Source organism: Diceros bicornis, chromosome 18 (assembly GCF_020826845.1).
Source record: "Diceros bicornis minor isolate mBicDic1 chromosome 18, mDicBic1.mat.cur, whole genome shotgun sequence".
Lineage (NCBI taxonomy): Eukaryota > Metazoa > Chordata > Mammalia > Perissodactyla > Rhinocerotidae > Diceros > Diceros bicornis.
In genome coordinates this window covers 8129351-8150221 of record NC_080757.1, presented here as the reverse complement: position 1 = coordinate 8150221, position 20871 = coordinate 8129351, and the positions used below count along the sequence as shown (strand labels likewise).

The 20871-nt window shown below is 40.9% G+C and overlaps 1 protein-coding gene across 1 annotated transcript; it reads right to left on the bottom strand.

Moving 5' to 3' along the window:
- Positions 1–4734: 4734 nt before the first annotated feature.
- On the bottom strand, positions 4735–20823 carry LOC131416911 (protein SCO1 homolog, mitochondrial). The gene is made up of 6 exons (XM_058559706.1): positions 20524–20823; positions 19393–19483; positions 16295–16492; positions 15405–15497; positions 11379–11494; positions 4735–6603 (listed from the first exon to the last, which is right to left on the bottom strand). The coding sequence occupies exons 1-6, from the start codon at positions 20806–20808 to the stop codon at positions 6469–6471; spliced, it is 918 nt and encodes a 305-aa protein (XP_058415689.1). The 5' UTR covers positions 20809–20823; the 3' UTR covers positions 4735–6468.
- Positions 20824–20871: the final 48 nt, after the last annotated feature.

Here is a 20871-nt window from a genome sequence, read left to right as displayed (position 1 = left end):
TCAGAGCGGCCCCATAGCTTGACTGAGAACGCCCAGCTGCTGCTCACTGCAGCAGCCAGCGAGGAACGTGCCTACTGTCTCCTACAGTTGGTTCTCTGCTCAGTGTCCTGGGTCCCAGAAAGCCTCCAAAAGCCTCTGAGCAAACTTCTCTGCCTCTCTGCCAACTCTGGGGGTCATCGGAGCTCCTTATTCCCCGCACGTCTGAACGGCGATGAGAACGTTAGCTATCAGCTTGTGTCGCCTGTCCAGCCGGTGTGAGCTACTGAGTGATGGCCTGATGTCTTCCCCACAGCACACGCTGTGTCCTTTCACCCTGCCTTTCCCAGGAACTCTTCTTCTCTTCCTCCCTTTTTTTGAGTTATAGACGACATACAATAAAATGCATAAATCTTAAGTTTATAGCTCGATACATTTTTAGATAGCTAAGTCATCACCCAGATCAAGTTGTAGTACATTTCCACGGCTCCGGAAGTTCCCTTGAGCTTTTCAATTAATGACCACCTAACTCCCGCCAGAGGGAAGCGCTATTCTGACAGTGGCCATAGATTGTTTTCTGTTCTCACAGCATCTCATTTCATCCTCACAGTTACCACTGTTTTACAAATAAGAAACCAAGACCAGTGGGTTGGTCTTTCTAACCTGGTTCAACCTGTGCGTCTGTGAGCGGGAATGGTGGGGAGGCGTGCAGGGGCTGTCTCCCTCTACACGCCACACGTCCTCCTTGAACTGGGGCAAACGTGGACACGGAGTCACAGGTGCGATGTGGACAGCACACACCTCCACAATGAACGGTGTCGTGACTTCTTGAAAGCGCAAGACCCACTTATAAACTTGATTTTTCACTGACTGGATATTTGATGATATTAAGCAAAAAATAAATTTTTCTGCTGTGATAACGGGATTGTGGTTATGTTTTTAAAAGATAGAATTGGTTTCTTTTAGAGATACATACACATGCAGGACCCGGGGGGTGGGAGTGGGCAGAGGTGTAGATGAAACCAGATCAGCTATATGTTGATAGTTATCGAAGCTTGGTGACGGGCATATCAAGTTCATTAAAATATTCTACTCTTTGAATATGCCTTAAAATTTCCACAATAAAAAGAAAAAAGAAAACTCAAGTTTTCTTTCAGTTAAATATCCATGGAGATGTTCTCCTGAAATAGTACACAGGGTGAGTAATTTCTGACCCCCTAGGAGGGGCAACATTAGCATGCTTACTCCTATGTAAATCAAAGCAACGATCACAGTGGGCGCTCCAGGCGGATGGATCAGGTCAGGTTCTTGCTCTCGGCCTTCGCAGGGCTGAGGACACTCACAACAGAGGCCGAGTCCCTGCTCTGAACGGAATGTGGCTCTTGGCCTTCCCTGGCCTCTCTCCCTACCGTCCTACCTGCCTCACCGAACTGCTGTCCTGCTGGGCTCCTTCCCGTTCTTGAGCATCCCAAGCACATTCCAGGGCCAGGGCCCGGTGCTGGAAAGCTCCCCCCAGTACTCACGTGGCTCCTTCCCAACTTTCAAAGGGTCACCTCCTGAAGGAGTCCTCCCACGACCAGTCACACTAATGCCCATCCTCCCCGTCACGCTCCAAACCCTCTCCTTCTGTTACTCTTCATAGCACTTAGTACTAGCTGACACCAAACACATTTATCCGGTTATAGTCTGTCTACCTCACTGACGGTAAGCTCCATGAGGGCAGGGACTATGTTCAGTTCACTCCTGTATCCCCAAACACACAGCAGATATGCAAGAAACACTCGTTGAATGAACAGACATGTAGGCTGCAGAGCAAAGCTGGTCTCCAGGCTGGCTGACCTGGGGACCAGGGAGGAAAAACTCGTGCTCATGACCTGTTCCTTGTGAGCCAACGAGTACAGGCAGAAGTGGCTACAGAATGAAACCAACCATGTCCAGAGCAGCAGAAATGAGGCCCCACAGAAATCTGAGCAGAAAGAGACGCCACTGGTCCCTTATGTTAAAGTGGGAGAGAAGCTTCACGGTTAAAGCCAGAAATCCTTGACAGAAATGATCACGATCGGATAGAGCAACAGCCCTCCAATCTGCTGTCCTGAGCATTACATTCCAGGACTTGGAGGATTACCCTCCTCCTCAAGACTTAAGTCGCTTGAAAACCAACCAGCTTTGAGGCCCCTGTGCCTACCAGGCTCCTGAGAAGAATCCCGTCAAGCTGCCTGCTCTTACCATAGAATCTTCCTCTGGTGTTCTTGTGTTGAGACCAAAAGCCCCAAGTTTCTGGTTTGAACTTTACATTTTTTCAAGAGAACTCTTCTCTAAATCTTAAAGGTTTGAACAGTTCATTAAGGCAAGATGGCCATCAGTTCCGGGCTTAGACATGTATAACGGGGTGGGGATGCAGAAAATGTGGGAGACATCAGAAGTCAGCATACTTCAAGGTAGGCTGAAGTGGAACGGTGATGGAGGGAGGGTAGAAAACACTGATAACCAAACCCACTTGTTCCCACAGCCTCTCTCGAGCAAGCCCCAAGTCATCACCCTCACCGGGACCAAAAATAATGGCAGCCATCACTTCCTGAGCACGTGCTGTTCTTCTTCTACATGACTTCATTCAACCCTCACATCAAACTGACCTGTGACAACAGTACTACTAGGATTCCTAGGTTACGGGTAAGAAAACTGAGGCTTTGAGAGGTTAACTTAGGCAGCATGGTCAGGATTCAACCATGCTGGTCTCAGTGCAATGAATTCCTGAGGACAACAGCACCCTGGTTGAGAGCGCAGGCCGTGTGCCAGCTGCACACCGACCAACATCTGCCGGGGAGAAGCCATGTCCTGCCAACCCTGAGGATTACCGTGTGGCTCGGCTCCATATCGCCCTTCTCAGAGAAGCATGTTTATCCAACATGCTCCAAACGACGCCGTCATTCAGTAACAGGGGTGTGCGTGCGTGTGTGGTGAGGGTGAGGAGACAACTGAAGTCTACCCTGCAAACTGACTTGTTCTCTAGTTACTCCACTACCAAACCCTGGCAAGGGAGAAGGGGGAGCTGTTCTGGGCTACCTTCAATATTTACCAAATTCAACAATATAACAAATATGCAAAAATATAACAAAAATAACAGTCGCATAAAAACTGAGCAGTATCTGTGCTAGTCATGGTAATGACACTTTAAACTTACTATTCCTAACTTGAGCTGGAAACACAGCACCATGAGGATGGTGGGGAGGTGGTGGCAAAAGACAACTGGGCTTGATCTGTCATTTCTAATTTTTTTAAAGAAATACATTTGTGAATTTCTGGTATAACAAAAAATTTTTAAATGTTGAAGATTGAAAGGAAATACATCCAAATATTGCTTCCTGGTAGTGGAACAATGGTGATTTTAGAATTTCTTCCTTTGACTTTTCTGTATACTCCAAATTTTCTCTACTAAAGATATGATATAATTATGGAAGACCCAATAAACTTTAAAATACATTTTTAAAATTAATAGAAAATAACTATCTCCTAAGTTCTTAAGGTATTATTAAGGAACACATGGCAGAAGGTTATTAATTGCACCTCATTAATAAACAGGAATAACCACCCATATAGTTAGAGTAACTCGGAACTACGAGTAAAAAATATAAGCTAAATGGATGAAAAATCCTTGCGTGGGTGACTGCTCTTTTAAAGGTAACACACTCAAACTGTGCTGTATGGAGAAAAAGAAAAGTTATTTGGGGGTATTATAGGTGATTTGAAAAATTTCATTTCTTTTACCCTTATAATGAAAAACAATGAAAGATATTTTAAAATATCTTATGCAGATACATTTACAATTTCAAATCACTTTACTGGGTTCAGATGGGTGTTTTACTGGTATCCAGTGAATCTCAGCTCTTACAACTAGGGTGCAGGCTGCCTCATGGACAACCGGACGCATTAAGTACTTCCATGCCTACTGCACAGGCAGGATTCTTATTATTTTCAAATAAATGGCATTTCTTAAAATATTAATTCCATTGAAGAGTCCAGCAAAAACACTGGAACTTACCAGCTAAACGTCTACAAGTGATACTATGTTGAAAGGCAGCCCTGATTTTGATTTCCCAAGATTCACAACTGAAAGGTTGCCCCACCGGAAAGCAGCAGCCCCAATTTTGGTTGGACTCACAAGGTCACCATAAGTCCCCCACAAGCAGAGGCTTGACTAGAAGTTGGGACCTAAATTCTAGATTCAGAAGTAAGGACATCTTAATTTCTGGGATTCTCTCCTCACGCTTAAAAAGAGATTTCGACGTCATCTCTGAGGCCCCTTTCCCTGCTTCTAACATCCTGATCCTAAGCCTTTAAACTTGACACTGGAATGAAGAGCAAATAAAAAGTTTCTTCAAAAGCTGCTGTTCCCTTTCTGGATTATTACACAGCTTTAACCTGCAACAGCTGAGAATGAAGGCTAAATTTTATCCAGAGCCAGCTTACGGCAAAGTGATCCACACAAATGTTCTGTGGCTTAAAACAGACCATGTTTTTTAATGTCTGCCATTTTAGATACTTAGTATCTTCTTTGTTATAAGAGATTAGTCTTTTAGTAAATTCCTCACCCTCTTGGCAAGGTTCCTAGGAAGGTCATTCCAAACCAACTATGTCTTGAGTTGAAGTTTTATATACACTAAACCTTGTAGTTGTTTATTAAAGAACCTACCCTAAGAAAGGAGCATGGCTACTGTATCAATTTGCTGGGGCGGCTGTAACAAAATACTACAGACTGGATGGCTTAAAACAACAGACATTTATTTTCTCACAGCAAGGGTCAGCAGGGTTGGTTTCTTCTGGAGGCCTCTCTCCATGTCTTCACGCTGTCTTCTCTGTGTCTGTGTCCCAATCTCCTCCTCTTCTAAGAACACTAGTCATATTGGGATTACAGCCCACTCTCATGGCGTCATTTTACCTTAATTACCTCTTTAAAGACCCTATCTCCATATACAGTCACATTTTTAGGTATCAGGGGTTAGGACTTCAACATAAGAACTTCGGGAGACCTGATTCAGCCCATAACCGCTATAGTTTATGATTTTTCTTTTTCACATACTTTGACATAAGTATTTATAGTAGGTTTAACCTAAGTATTGGGAAGAGAATTTAAAAATCAAAAGAGGCCTATAACTTGTGCATGTAAAACATAACTGATGTGCAGAGAATCTGCTGTCTCCCTAGGCACTACACCTGTGCGTTAGGCTCTACCGGCAAACTTTTAGAGAACTCTGCCCTCAGCAGCAGCTTCAGGTGGAAAAGGTAAGTCAAGCCCAGGAACAGAGGGAAGTGAACTTCAGGAACAAAAGCCAAGATTCACTCCATCACTCGACAATCGTTTTCCTGAAGGCCTCACTATGTGCACAGCACTTTGTTAACTGACGCACCAAAAGATGGGTCAAGTCTTCACTCATCCAGATCAAAACTTTGTTTCCCTACAAAACAGTTTCTCAAGGCATGTCCTCAGGACACCAGCATCTGAGGCACCTGGGACGTCTGCTATGAATGCAGGTCTCTGCATCCTACCTCAGACTCAGTGAATCCAGCTCTGGGCCCGGGAACCTGCACTTCAACAAGCACCCACCTACTTGCCCCCTGGAGTCTGTGGGTCTTGCTCTGAGAGCTGTGTGCTGCCATCCATGCACCCACTCTTCACCCACGAGAAGGATCATGATTGCCCAAGTTGCGAAACTGCATACATCTTTATTTCACACACAGTGCAGTCTAGCAGAGGCAGAAAAGTACTCTGCATCACACTCATGACCAATATCCTCTTATATCCATTTGGTATGTCACTGAAAACCTGGCACATAATTTAGATAAAAATCACATAAAAGATCCCAGAGAAACTGATCTAATGGTTTTCCCCAAACAATAGATTTCCTCTTCATTAGTAAGATCTGCACCTGCTGACAGGGGCACACCATGCAAACCTGACAGCGATAGTCACTAACAAGGAAGACTATACCTATGCTTTCAAGTATAAAGATTAACTACGAATGCCAGAGAGCCTAATGTGACTGTAATCAGCTACCAAGAACTCGAAGAGGAAAGCAAAGGCACTACGGAAATTACACTCTTCCTGGAAATTCAGTCCCACAACCTGTATGAACAAGGGTCCAACACCCTGCAGAGGCAGCAACACTCATCAGAGGGTGCTGTTCATGTGTGGAAATGCACTGGCCTCTCCCGGCTGTGTCCTTCCCTGAGGTCCACTCCACTGGCTTCAGATTGACTTGGTCCACTGGTCTCAAGACAACCATTCAGAAGAATTTTGATTGTAATCTTTACAGTTCCAAGAATCTATCTTGGGTCAAGCCAAGAGTAACATGTCCAAAATATAGATGTTCTCATGTATGAAGGCCATTCTGCAGGTTACACATTTATATATACATATATATATCAGTTACTGTGGGAGACAAAGCTTCCTTGCTCTTCAGCAGGAGAATACCGCAGCCGGCAAGGCTGCCTTGGCTAGCTCTTTTTCCTGTGTTCCCTCATGTGTGCAGCAATTGAACCAGCTATTTCCGCATTCTTCTTGTTCTGGCCAAAATAATCTAGAAACTCACCATCTGGTCCAATCAAGTACATTATTATTGTGTGATCCACCTGCAGAGAAGAGGGGTGGGGTGGAGATGACAAAAGATTATCAAAATAAGCTGCTTCTTTTACTGAATAAATGCTGCAGAACAAGAGAACGTCACATCAATGGTTAAATAACCTTTGTGGCATCTGTTATTTATGGAACAGGCCTAAGCCTGTAATTCACAGTGACAAATCATCTAAAATCTTTTGTGTTCCAGGAATTTGCACTGACTATTGCTTGACACATCAGCTAGAGCTTGGAATTCTTTTGGTTCACTCCTTAACACACTCATCTACACAATCTCTGAGAAAAGAAGCCACTTCTAAGGAATGGCTGCTGCCGGCCTCCATGAAACAGTCAGTGCTTGTGGAACAACAATGTTTGCTTGGCAAGAGCTTACGTTTATGAGCAAAATATTTCATCTAACCTCAACCATATTATAGAGAGATGTCACATGGAATTAAAAATGTTGGTGAGAAATTACTTTAATAAATTCTTGGGTGTATTCCTTTGTGTTTTAGGAAGAACCCGTTATCATTCATTACTGCCTAAATTCTGCTTACTATGTTTTATGAGAAGAAATCAGAAAACTAACCACTAAATATATAATTTATAAATTTTACCACAGTATTTACTCCCGATATTAGTGATTCAAACAGAAACACAAAAGAATACAAGTGTTTTTCTCCCCTAGGAAATTTTTACACTACACTGAACAATACTACCTGAAGGAAATCACCTGGAAACTCCTCAGGGGTCATAAATGCTACACCTCCCAGGACTAATCTTAAATCCATTATCCATTTTCCTGGGAAAGATCTTAAAGCACTCCTAGCTCTAACTTAAGTTTAGTCATCAAATTTTTTCAGTTATATGCTTCCAAAAATCCAATTTTGAATGAGCAGAAGACTTAGCACTTAGAGTTCTTAGAATTTATTGCAGACTTAATTGCTATTTGACAAGACAAAAAGACACGAATGTGATCACACATACCTAACAGGAGACACCCCCTAAATATACCCAAACACACATTATATGTCTGTGAGGTTATTTCTTTATATACACACATTCATAAAGAGATAGCAAGTGGAAAGAGACACTTGCCTACTCACATAAGGAAAGAATGTACACCAAGAGAGCTCAAACAGCTGGTGATTTCGCGCATCTTGGTGTAATTTACTGCAGGAGTTGGACAGGAGATCTATGTCTCTCTACACATTTGATACACAAGTCAGAATCAGGTCTCCAGCTGGCTCTTCAAACCATACCCTGTAGCTTATACCTCTCTTTCTCCCTCCCTATTTCTTCCTTTTTTTGATTCTTTCTCTTCTCTATTCTATCTCTCCCTTAAAAAACAGAATCCCAGTGTTGGACTTACTTTATGAGTGTTCTTAATATAAATTACTTCCTAATACATACTAAACTATTGTTCTATCCATATCTGTCAAACTTGTCAGTGGTCACGTCTCAATGTTCACTTGGGTTGCGGGCCGAGCAAACCGCCATCTGTTTCTAACACAGAGTGCTTTACGGTTCTCGTAGCTTCCAGTATGGAAAAGGAACACTAGCATTTACTGACAAGCTCTTCCACGCGTCCCCTTAGCCCGGGAGATGGGTATCACACTCCTCCACAAATGACTAAACAGGCTGAGTTACACAGAGGTGACTTACAGAATCAGGAAGTATCAACCTAAGCTTAGAACCTAGATCTGTCCAACTTCAAAGTCCACAATCTTGACATATCACCACGTTGCCATCATCTCTATTGGAATTCTACTGGAGAACAACCGTTTTTCCAATGCACAAGTTTATATATATGTACATACAGACATATATATATAAAATTATTTTTTGAAATGGTAATAAATGCACACAAAAAAAAGAACAAAAGAATATGCAGTAAACTCATACAGTCAAAGTCCTCCTCTCCTTCCAGACTCCCAGAGTCCCTCAGAGGGACCCACTGCCACCAGTTCCTTCTGTATTCTTCCAGAGAAACTCTCTGCATTTATCAGTATGTGTGTATATCTACCCATTTCCTTTACCACCTACCACCTATTTCTTTTTTTTTTTTTTTTTTTTTTTTTTTTTTTTTTGTGAGGAGATCAGCCCTGAGCTAACATCCGCCAATCCTCCTCTTTTTTTGCTGAGGAAGACGGCCCTGGGCTAACATCGGTGCCCATCTTCCTCCACTTTATATGGGACGCCGCCACAGCATGGCTTACCAAGCAGTACTTCGGTGCGCGCCCGGGATCCGAACCAGCGAACCCCGGGCCGCCGCAGCGGAGCGCGCGCACTTAACCGCTTGCGCCACCAGGCCGGCCCCTACCACCTATTTCTTTTATACAAAAGTAACATATACTGTACTTGTTTTCTCATTTAACAATCGATTGGATCTCGTGCTGTATCAGTACATATACAGTAATGCCTTAAAAACTGCTTGGTTTTCAGTCTTTTTACAAACAATGCCATAGGGTATATCTATAGGACAAATTCCAAAACGTGGAGTCTCTAATCTAAAAAGTATTCCACTTTAAGTGTTGATAAGATACTGACAATCTGCCCTCTGAAGAGGGTGTATCAGTTTAGCTCCTATCAACAATGCATGAACACGCCCGGTGTTCCAGTTCATTCCAACAGTGTATTTCCTCTTTTCCCAAATTACATTTTGACAATATATTTCAAACTTTTGACCTTTGCTGATCTAACAGGTGAAAAATGACATCACGTTATATAATTCACACTTATTATGAGTGAAACTGAACAACAATATCCAATATATTGTTAAATGAGAAAACAAGTATAGTTTTCTTAGGTTTGAAAGCCATTTGCATTCTTTTTTAAAAGTGTTTTCTAATTAACACTTACAGAATAATGTAATATTATATATATATCGCAATGACGTGCACATTTAGCTTTCAATGGAGTCCTCCAGGTTTGGCATGCCCAGCTTACATATACTATCAGTCTGAGGGTTCTACTTGCACTCAAAAACCAAAAGCCTACCTTTTGTTGCCGTTGTTTGAGATTAAGAAAACCATTCCATTACATCTCAACCTTTAAGGCACTCCCTCACCCCTTGCAGGTCCTTAAATCTTAACAGAAGTTTCCCATACCATCTTGTGGATGGAAATCTGTGACCTCAAGGGACAGAAGTCATACTAATGGAAAACCCAAGAAGCTGGGGAGTGTCTCCCCCTATTGGCTAATTTAGCAAACATGTAGCAATGAAGTCCTCACTGATTCTTATCAAATTCTTATGGCAGTAGACCAGTATTTCTCAAAATACGGTCTAGGATGTATTCTAGAGGGTCCAAGAAGTCTTCATAAGACTTAAATATTTGCATTTTAATTTTTAAGATTAAAGAAACTAATATCTATATTCTGGATTATCTGCATGACTACCTTATAACAGTACAAATCTCAGTGCCCAAACCTGTGTTTATGTTTACGAGCTCATTGGCACCTAGCTGTAAACTATTGGTTATAGGCAGACAACAAGAAAACGATACATGCTTGCTGAATGAAGACCAACTAGTCAAGGTAGACTACACAATCAAAGGTTTCAGAACATTTTAAATAAAAAAACACAAGGGGCTGTACACATGATGGTACAGTTGGGTATCTGAGAGCAGTCCCACCCAAACCACATTCTTGTGGTGAGTAGGGCTTTGGTTTCAGCAAAGTATTTCACGTTACACTAACTGAATGTTTTACTTGAGTTTTATAGATTGTTTGGTTTTATTTGTAAAATTTCTTTTTGACTTTAGAATTATGAGCTATAAGCACAAGACTAAGGAGTGTTACCTAGATTATAATCGTATATACAATTTACCAAAACTCATTTAACACGAGAAGTCATAGACTAATTAGCTCACCTGCTCCTATTATCATAAGTTAAACTCAAAACCAGTTAATATAACTCTCTCTTATAGAAAGAGTAAAGAAGTTTGAAAAGTGCTTCTTTTTCCATGGCTTCCTCTCTCGGCCATTCCTCTCCTCTCTCTACTCTCCTTCTTCTCACGCTGCTGGTGCAACAAGGGGAAACCACAGTAGGGTCCCCCTACTTTCCTTAAACTTAGGGCTTAAGGAAAAATGCTGATTTTTCTCATCTTTTTCTCCCATGAATCCAAGTTTCCCTAAGTCTCTGAGGCACCAGAACTGGAAAATAAGATTACTGTGTGGGCTTAAAGCAAAGGGACCAGAAACCTGCCTTTAATTTAGGCCGTAGGCTACAGGGCACATAATGCGTTCCAAGTTCGAAGGTGATGGAGAAATCACAGTGGGCCGTAGAGACAAAGCACCACAGTGAGATGTCCCCCCTGCACATCGCTACTGGGAACTGGTTACAGCAGGGAATGAATTCTTATTCATTCACCCCAAACATGCTATACCTCATGGCCTAATACTGCTTCTCAAAAGGAGTATTATGTCCCCACCTCTTCACTGGGGACATAATTTATTTGGCCCCAACGTGTATCTTTATTTCCATCAAGGTATCCAAGTGTTACACTCTACCGAGTCTAAGATACCACTCATTTTATATTGCCCCATAATTTTATGTACCACTAGAAAAGAAAAACGGGCAATTAAATTATGAGAACAGTGAATATAAATTAAACAAGCATCCTTAAAAAAAATTATACTTCTACTATCCTTTCAAACATTCCTAATACCTAAGAAATTTTCAATAACCTCAGGTTTTCTTTCTTCTCTGAAGCCAGCAGTCACTTAAAGCTATCTGAACGTCTGGGACCTGGGAACAGGCCCATGGGCTGAAACCCGAGCATCTACTTACTATGTAGTCCTCATCTTCATCCTTGGGACCAGGGCTGTAATATACTCGGTATGCCCTGGCCACTTGATCGATCTCTTCTTTTGTGCCAGTCAAACCAATCAGTTTGGGAGAAAATTCTAAATAAAAAATGAGAAATACAGTGAAAAATGAGAAGCAAGCAACACCACCATCCCTACTTCAAAAACCAGTATCAGTTATAAAGCAGCCCTGTGGCCAGTTTCTTCCTGTGAGTTCCTAAACAATTCCTCATGGTTCAAAGGAAAAGAAATTCACACAAAACAAATGAAAACTCTCTTTTGTAATATATAAGTCACATTCACCAAGACAGACCACATTCTGGGCCATAATACACACCTTAACAAATTTAAAAGAATAGAAATCATACAATGTACACTCTCAGACCACAATGAAATTAAACTAGAAATCAATAACAGAAAGACATCTGGAAAATACCCAAACACATGGAGACTAAACAACATTAAAGAAGAACTCTCAAGAGAGGTTAAAAAATATTTTGAACTAGATAAAAATGAAAATACAACTTATCAAAATTTGTGGGATGCAGTGAAAGCAGTACTTAGAGGGAAATTTGAAGAACTGAATGCCTATAATAGAAAAGAAAGATCTAAAATCAATAATCTAAGTTTCTCCCTTAGGAAACTAGAAAAAAAGAGCAAATTAAATCCACAGTGGGCAGAAGAAAAGAATTTGAGCAGAAATCAATGAACTTGAAAACAAAAAATTATTACAGAAAAATCAACGAAACCAAAAGCTCGTTCTTTGTAATATAAAAGTAAAATCCTCACATGATATCTAATAAAGATGTGGAGAGAATATATTCTAATTATTTCAATCATATTTTTTATTGATTTAGTTGTTTTTAAATACTTAGAGGTTCTGAGACATACTGAAATTTAAAGTTATTATCATGAATCAAGCACTACAGTTTTCCATTGTATCATACGAGAAACAAGTTTGCTTCACAATTAATTCATACCAGGTCAAAACATCTGTATCTCATTTTCCAGCAAATAATCTCAAAGCACATATTTGCTGTTAAGTTTTTGTAATTTATGTAAGTGAGCTGGTGGAAGTCACTTAAAACACCTGGATTCATCAGACTACTGAGATGAGAGTCCAACGTTTAACAGCAATACATTCTTCCAAAGGTAGAGAAAGCCTATTTTTATTCCTTGGACTAATTCATTCTAAACTGAAAAATTATTCAGATACTGAAAAAGCAAGATGGCTTGTCTTTCTTTTCCACTGTATGAATAAATGAAGCGAAAGGTGAAATGAAGCCTGAATTAGTTGCACATCCAAATCTTTTATTTAAATTTTTGAAACTGCAATAATTTTCTAAATACCAACTTAAATATTTTTAAATTCCCCCCAAATGTAACTAGTAATGATCTCATCACCAATCACTCTAACATATGTGCTGTTGAGGAATATTAGCATAAGGATTTGGTATTTCAGTTAGGTACAGGAATTCAGATGTCCAGTCATTTGGGGATATTTATGACTTGGTTAATATGTGGTAAAAAGTAACTGCCAATATAACCCACATTTAAATTGGAGATCGTTTATCACCCAATGAGTTATACCTGCTTTTTACTGCTTTAGGAAATAACTATGCTATTTACATTTCTCCCAAAGCTGCAAACCGTGGACATAAATTCTTCTTAAACACATAATAAAAATTCTAAAACTCCAAGGAGAAAACATAAACTTTTATAACTTTGAGTTAGCCAAAGATTTCTTACATATGAAACCAAAAGAATTATCTACAAAACACATTGTTAAGAGACTGAAATGACAAGCCATAGACTGGGGGAAAATATTTGCAAATCATACACCTGATAAAAGACTTATATCAGGAATATAAACAATAAACAAATAAATAAAAATAAACAGCCCCACAAAATGGGCAAAAGATGTGAAGAGACACCTCACCAAAGACGACATACAGATGGCGAATAAGAGCATGAAAAGATGCTTAACATCAACATTTTTTTTAAAAATAATTTTATTTATTTATTTATTTTTTCCCCCAAAGCCCCAGTAGATAGTTGTAGGTCATAGCTGCACATCGTTCTAGTTGCTGTATGTGGGACGCGGCCTCAGCATGGCCGGAGAAGCGGTGCGTCGGTGTGCGCCCGGGATCCGAACCCGGGCCGCCAGCAGCGGAGTGCGTGTACTTAACCGCTAAGCCATGGGGCCGGCCCACATCAACAGTTTTTAGAGAAATGCATGTCAAAACCACCATGAGATACCACTAAACACCTACTGAAGTGGTTACAACTAGAACGACTGACCATAACAAGTGTGGTGAGGATGGGGAGCAGCTGGAACTCGCATACACTGCTAGTGGGAATATAAAAAAGTACAACCACTTTGGAAAACAGTTTGTGAGTTCTTTAACAAGTTAAACATGCACCTACCACATGATCCAGCTACTCCACTCCTAGGTCAAGGGAAATGAAAGCATGTGCCTATACAAAGACTTGTATATGAATGCTTTTACCAGCTTTATTTGTAATAGCCCCAACCTGGAAATAATTCCAATGTCCATCAATGGAACACCACTCAGCAATAAAAAGGAATGAACTACTGATAATGCTACAACATGGATGAATCTCAAAATAACTACGCTGAAAGAAGACGCTCAAAAAAAGAGCACAGGGCCAGCCCCGGCGGCCTGGTGGTTAAGTTTGGTGCACTCCACTTTGGCAGCCTGGGTTCAGTTCCCAGGTGCAGATCTACACCCCAGTGGCCATGCTGTGGTGGCTGCTCATATATGAAAAGAGGAAGATTGATAACAGATGTTAGCTCTGGTAAATCTTCCTCAGGGAAAAAAAAAAAAAAAAAAAAAAGAGTACATAGTGTATACTTCTATTTACACAGACTTCTAGAAAATGCAAACTAATCTACATTGACAGAAAGCAGATCAGGGGCTGCCTGGACATAGGAGGTGGGCAAAGGGGAGGGAGGCACGAGGAAACTGCTGCTAGGGAGGATGGATGTGTTCACTTTCTGACTGGCTTGTGATGGCTTCACAAGTGCATATGTACGTCAAAAGGTAACAAATTGTACACTTTTAAATATGTACACTTCATTGTATGTCAGTTATATCTCAATAAATCTGTTAAATAATAAAATACATAGCAGGTCCTTTACAAAACACATTTTTAAATAACATCAAAGTTTTAGAGGATATGCATTAGAATGTGTCATATAATAAAAATAAATATAAAACTATTCATTAGTCCTTCTGAACAGTAGCTTAAAATCAATTTCACTATAATTAAAAATTAAATTCCTGGTTTTTAAGCACTCACGTACCAGGCAGTAGTATAATAACAAAACTTGTCTGATCAATTTTTATTCTTATCACATTTTTCAGCTGAAGACACTTGAATTCAACTTGCCTAAGCTTATAAGAACCTAAGTACTCACCCTTAATTTTACCATAATTTAGTCTTTACAAGTACTTTTTTATAATTTTAGCCAGCATGTTGAGATCTTTGAATTGAAATTCTTCTATCAAAAGTCATAACTGTGGTTGTCATAATAAATGTTTTGGGTTTATAAAATACGTACTACAAATTCAAAATGTGTTTACATTAAGTAACTCATCTTTAAGCTCCCAATATAAATACTATCAGAACGTACGTCTGTCCTAATTTTACCAAGGAGAGAAGGATGTAGAGCTGGAATTAGAAGGAACGTGTCCTCACTTTCAATTCAAGGCTCCGTTAACTCTGTCGATATAGGAAGGTCAAGTTCAATCCTTCCTGTGCCAAAATAGTACGAGTCCTGCACTGAGAAACTTGTTTCTTATTTAAAATATTTACTTATTAGCCACAGTCACAACTCTGAGCCTCATCTTTTTATTCACCTGTAAAACTGGCGATAATACCATTTGTCCTTGATATTTCATAAGGCATTGTAGGGTTCAAATGAGCTGATCTTTCAAAAACTCTAAGAGCTAAACTGACACAAAGTATTATTAGTAAAACACACCTTTCACATAATTTGCGATGGCTTCTGTTGTGTCCCTCTCTGGGTCAATAGTGATGAAAAGTGGAGTTATATTTGGCAGAGTTGGAATACTATCTGAAAGAAAGAAAGAATACTATCTCATTAGTCAGTATTCAGACTCGAAGGGAAAAGACAAAGACAACCAGCAATTACAGTAGAGTGCAGTAAGTGCTACAGCAAGGTGTTAAGGAAACACAGGGGGACATCTAACATTCCAGTGGAGAGGAGACGGAAGAGGATGGGATGGCCTCCAGGAGGAGCAGATCTATATATTACATGTGGTGGAATCAGATGTATGTCCTACTGAACACCTGCACCAGCACACACATGTTGTTTTCCAGATCACACCACATGTCTCCAAACCAATCCAATGTTTGTAGGTTTTCCCCCACCATATCTCAAGGGCAAGGTAAACTATTAAGAAGGACTGAATATCCTGGAAGAACCCATTTTAAGAAGGATGTAGCCTGCCTTCTCATTGGTACTAACACACGCCACTGACCGCACGCACATCATAGACCACACCACAGATTTCCCCGTCTAACCACCAATCACTGGGGAAAAGGCAATGGCAGTGTCAGTGACGGGAGGCCACAATAAAGGAAGGGACACCAACAGAGTTAAGGGAAAACCCAGACCACACCAATGTTTTGAAGCAATCTAACATTCAGCATCAAAACAAGCTTCCTTTGGTGGGGAATAAGGTCATGGGCATCAAAGCAGCAAACAAGCCTAATGCTGAAATTTTACGTTCTCACAAAACAAATAATTACAACTCTCCACCTACCAGTAATATAAGGATGTGAAAAGCATAGTAACATTAAGGACATTAAACAAACACATACTTTTTATAGTCAAGTGATGGCTCTTACCTATTTCATCCACAACTTGAATCATTTTTTCTAGTTCTTCTGGACAGACATCAGGGCAATGAGTGAACCCAAAATAAATCAATACCCACTGACCCAGGTAGTCCTTATCAGTTTTGGGCTCTCCAGTATGAGTTGTGAGGGAAAATGGGCCCCCAAGTAAAGGCTTTCCGAGGCTTCGCTGTCGTTCCTTCTTCAGCTCTTAAACAGACACACATACCAAAAAAAGAAAAATAAAAAAGGTCAATCTAACCACGACAGGTACTCAAATGCCTGACGTATGGTCTGTACTATACTAACGACTGTGAGGGCACAAAATGTGGATGAAGTAGTCTCAGTTTCCAAGAAGTTCAAAAAATCTTTTAAAAATAAGCATAAACCAACAGAACAATTCCAAATTAAATGGTATGGTATGTACTAAGGACTATAAGAAAAGAAAGTGGTAAAGATATTTCTTCCTCTTCCAGAACAATTCAGTCCTAGGCCATCAGGTGTCACCATGATGGCGGTGGGGGAAGGGGCATAGCAGAGCAGAATGTCTGACGCCAAGTGGGCGGGTGAGTGGCCTGGCATTGGGAGTCTGGGCCTGAGAGTGCTGAGGAGGGCAGCTGCAGGGGAGGGGACAGCAGTGATGAGACCTTAGTTACACACAGGGGATTGATCAAATAAGTAAATATATTAAAGATAAAGAGAGTTAAAAATAGAAAAGGAGTTAGAATGATGGAAAGAGAGAAAACTAGAATAAACCTTGCAATGTTGGAAAGAAACTAGAGGTGCACTGTTTACTTATAGTGTTAATATATACAGATATACAAATAAATGCATACATCTCTTTCCTAGCTCTGTCCACTGAGAGGACCCAGGGACAGACACTCCCCAACAGCAAAGAGCTCACATCCTGACTTCTAAATATTATCCTCCAACTAAAAGGAAACAGGGCTTTTTAGAGAAATGGCTGATTTCAGGGTTGGGGCAAAGAAAGTACAAGATGAGCCTGGAACATCTTGTAGTGCCAGAATGAAGGCAGAACTCAAGGAATATCAGAGACGTGTCAAAAAGAAACAGCAGCCTGTTCAAACAGGCTCCCATTGACCAACGTGGGACAATTTGAGCATCAAAATAAAGAGAACAAGGCATTACAATTCACTGAATATATAGCAAATCACGAGTCCATACTGATATAAATAAAAGAATAGAGAGTTTGATGTGGAACAAAATATTTACATATGTAAATATACATCAAAAACTAGATATTAACTCCATTTTCGGTAGAGAAGCCTGACAGGAACCACCTTAATCAAATGATCAAACTGAACATTATCAGTAATGGGACAAACTGAGATCACGTGGCACTGGAGTAGATGCAAGGAGAACACAGCAGCACTTTGGCAACATTCCTGCCAAAAGAACATGACCTGAATCGAGTCATGAGGAAACATCAGACAAATCCGAACGGAGGGACATTCTACAAAATAACTGGCCTATAATATTCAAAGTTGTCAAGGTCATGCAAGTCAGGTAAAGACTAGAAAACTGTTACAGATTGAAGGAGACTAGAAAGACAACTGGGTATGAGGTGCGGCTCTGAATTGGATCCTTTTGCTATAAAGGGCATCAAGTCGAAAGACTTGAATGAGGTCTGAAGATGAACGGTAGAAACATATCAATGTAATTTTCTTATTTTGATGGTTGTATTGTTATGTTGGAGAATATCCTTGTTCGTAAGAAATACACAATAAAGAATTTGGAGATGATGAGGCATCATGTCAGCAAATACTCTCAAATGATTTAGAAACACTTTTGTTTCGTAATACATTTTTCATAAGACAAAATGTTATTAATTGCAGGTGAAATTCCAGACTAAAGTCAAAAGAAGCTTGCATTTTCTAGAACTGTCTCCACCACTACTTTGCTAGCCTCCCAGTTTTACTTCATTGTGAAACTAAAGGAACTGCTTATTAGAATATGAAAATCGTATCAATAAAACACTACTTGTTATACAAAAGAAATATGTCTAGGGCCGGCCCAGTGGCATAGTGGTTAAGTTCGTTTGCTCTGCTTTGGTGGCTCAGGTTCACAGGTTTGGACCCCGGGCACAGACCTAAGCACCACTCACCAAGCCATGCTTTGGTGGCATCCCATACACAAAATAGAGGAAGACTGGCAATAGATGTTAGCTCAGGGCTGATCTTCCTCACCAAAAAAAAAAAATATGTCCATATATGAATATGGATCTTATATTGCTCAAGTTCTAAAGCCTATGAATTCTCACTCCCAGATTTAAATATTATCTTTCGTATAATGGCATCAAAAGAGACTCTAAAGTAAAGAATCAAAACAGATTTAAGTGATACTTTAAAGACTTACTGGAAACTTCTAAACCAAATCTTAAAAGTCCTGGAATATTCGCTAAAATATAAAGTTTTTGTAAACAATTTCTAAACACTTCAAGTGCTAATCCAGAGCAGTTCCTGGCATTTCCCGACCAGGTTCTCGCTCTCCCTCTCCATCATCCATGGTCAGCCTCCAGCCTTTCCCTCTGCTGATAGTCAGTAGTTTGCAGTAAGGGTTGAGCCTGCCTTTGGCCCTCAGAGCACCCTGAACTTCTCTCCGGCTTGGCAGAAACTCATCTAGTGAAATCCTTGACTTCTGTGTCTGTTTCCCTGCCACGTGCACCTCAGTGGCTGGACTAAATCTTAGTCATCTTCGTACTCTCTGGACTTCATACTACCCACATTCTACTCTGCCCACAATAAGCCTTTTCATACTGTTAGACAGTGGTATCCTGGATTGTATCCTGGAACAGATAAAAGACAATGGAAAAACAGGTGAAATCCAAATAAAGTTTGCAGTTTACTGAACAGTATAGTAACAATTTTAATTTCTTAGTTTTGACAAATGAGCCATGGTTATATAAAATGTTAACATTAGAGGAAGCTAGGTGAAAAGTATACGGGAATTCTCTACGCCCTCTTTACAACTCTTCTGTAAATCTAAAATTATCTCAAGATAAAAACCTTAGAAACAAACATACAAAAAAAGATGGTAGTCCACAGCCAGGAATAATTTTATTCTAAGCTGATCAGATGATATCCACTTACTCTCTGTCTTTTCTTTCTTGAAGTACTTCATTCCAGCCAATAAAGCTCCTCCAATAGCAAATGTGACTGCTAAAGATTTCCAGGAAACAGGCTACTGGTGCAGAGATTTCAAAAATAAAAATTCTAGTAAGATGCAAACATTTAATCACACTAAATTTATTACAGTAGTTTTTAATATACACACACAGGCCTTGATCTTGCTAACTGTGCAGAATGTTTCATGTCACTTTGGGATGAGAAAATACTGAAAGTTTCTGTGGATGCAGATGCATCTGGGCTCCTAACACAACTACAAAGGCACTTATTTCCAAGGGAGAGTTCCCTAAGTCAATTTCTTTTCAGGTGAAAAAATGACCCAAAGCTCAAGTTACTATGTGTTACTAGGGGTGACCCTGATCCCAACTGCTGATTTAAAAACCAGTTAATTAACTGCTGATTTAAAAACCAGTTAATTACCTGCTTGTGCTGATATTGAGAATATAAATAAACCAAATAAAATTTGGGAGGTTAACCTAACTCTGGCTTCTGGAAGTAACAAAGCCAAAGTAGAAAAGATCTAAAAGGGGAGCTTCTTGCAAACTGTATCAAGTTATTTCTTTGTACTCTTTTTCACGTCCCAAGGTAAGACGTCGACTACCTAGGCCTAACTCATTAACCTTCCCCCAGCTCCAAAAACCACTTCTCTCACCTATCACTAGAAGGGAGTGGCTCTTAAGTTCTTTCTGGGTCAGAACTAGTACCCAAGAGAAACCAAAGAAAAACCTACACCCACCACGCAACTCCGACCCACCTTTTGCTCAATTTCAACATACAAACCAAACCTCTCAAAGGAAATTCTCAGAAATTATAAAGATGCCGTGACTCCTCAGTCATGGTAAACTTTAGGTTTAGACCCCCTAAGAAAACCTGAAACTTAATTTTTTGGCGCAACAGCCAACTAAAATCCAAGCTGGGGTATCTATTTACAGCTGGGACGACCGGCAAACCAAGGGAGACAGGAAGAGATGCTGTGACCCAGGCAAGCCGGCGGAGTTGGGGACAATTTCCGGCCAGGCCGAGAAGTTTCTGAGGTTATGAGTAAGTGGCACGGGAAGGCCACGAGCAGTGGAAGGGATCCAGGTGTGCACTCACCCCGGGTTGCGAGGGGCGCGTGGGGTCTCTGCGGCCCTCCGGCTCCGGCCCCGACGACCCCGGAGGCGGCGGCCTCGCCGTGCTGAAGGGCCGGCTTCCCAGGCAGCTGCCAGGGAGCCCCGAGGCCCGCCATGCCTCCCTTGGCCGCGCGCAGAGCTGCCTAAGCAAGCCCCCCGCGGTCCCCTCCGCCGGGGCCCAAACCCCGAGTCCGCGGGGCCAGAGACGCCACACTTGGCCGCCCGGAGGCTGTAGGATCCAGCCGCGCCCTACAAACAGGGCCGCCATGAGCTTAGGGAACCGCTCCTACTTTGACCCGCCCCCCGACTTCCGGCGCCGTTTCCGCTTCCT

Bases quoted from the DNA above. Each gene is read 5' to 3' on its own strand.
- LOC131416911 (XM_058559706.1), bottom strand. From the start codon at position 20,808: ATGGCGGCCCTGTTTGTAGGGCGCGGCTGGATCCTACAGCCTCCGGGC. The intron at 15,498-16,294 runs GTAAGAGCCATC...TCTTTCTTTCAG, and splicing joins TCAAGTTGTGGATGAAATAG to ATAGTATTCCAACTCTGCCA. The intron at 11,495-15,404 runs GTGTGTTTTACT...TTTTTTATTTAG, and splicing joins CATCGCAAATTATGTGAAAG to AATTTTCTCCCAAACTGATT.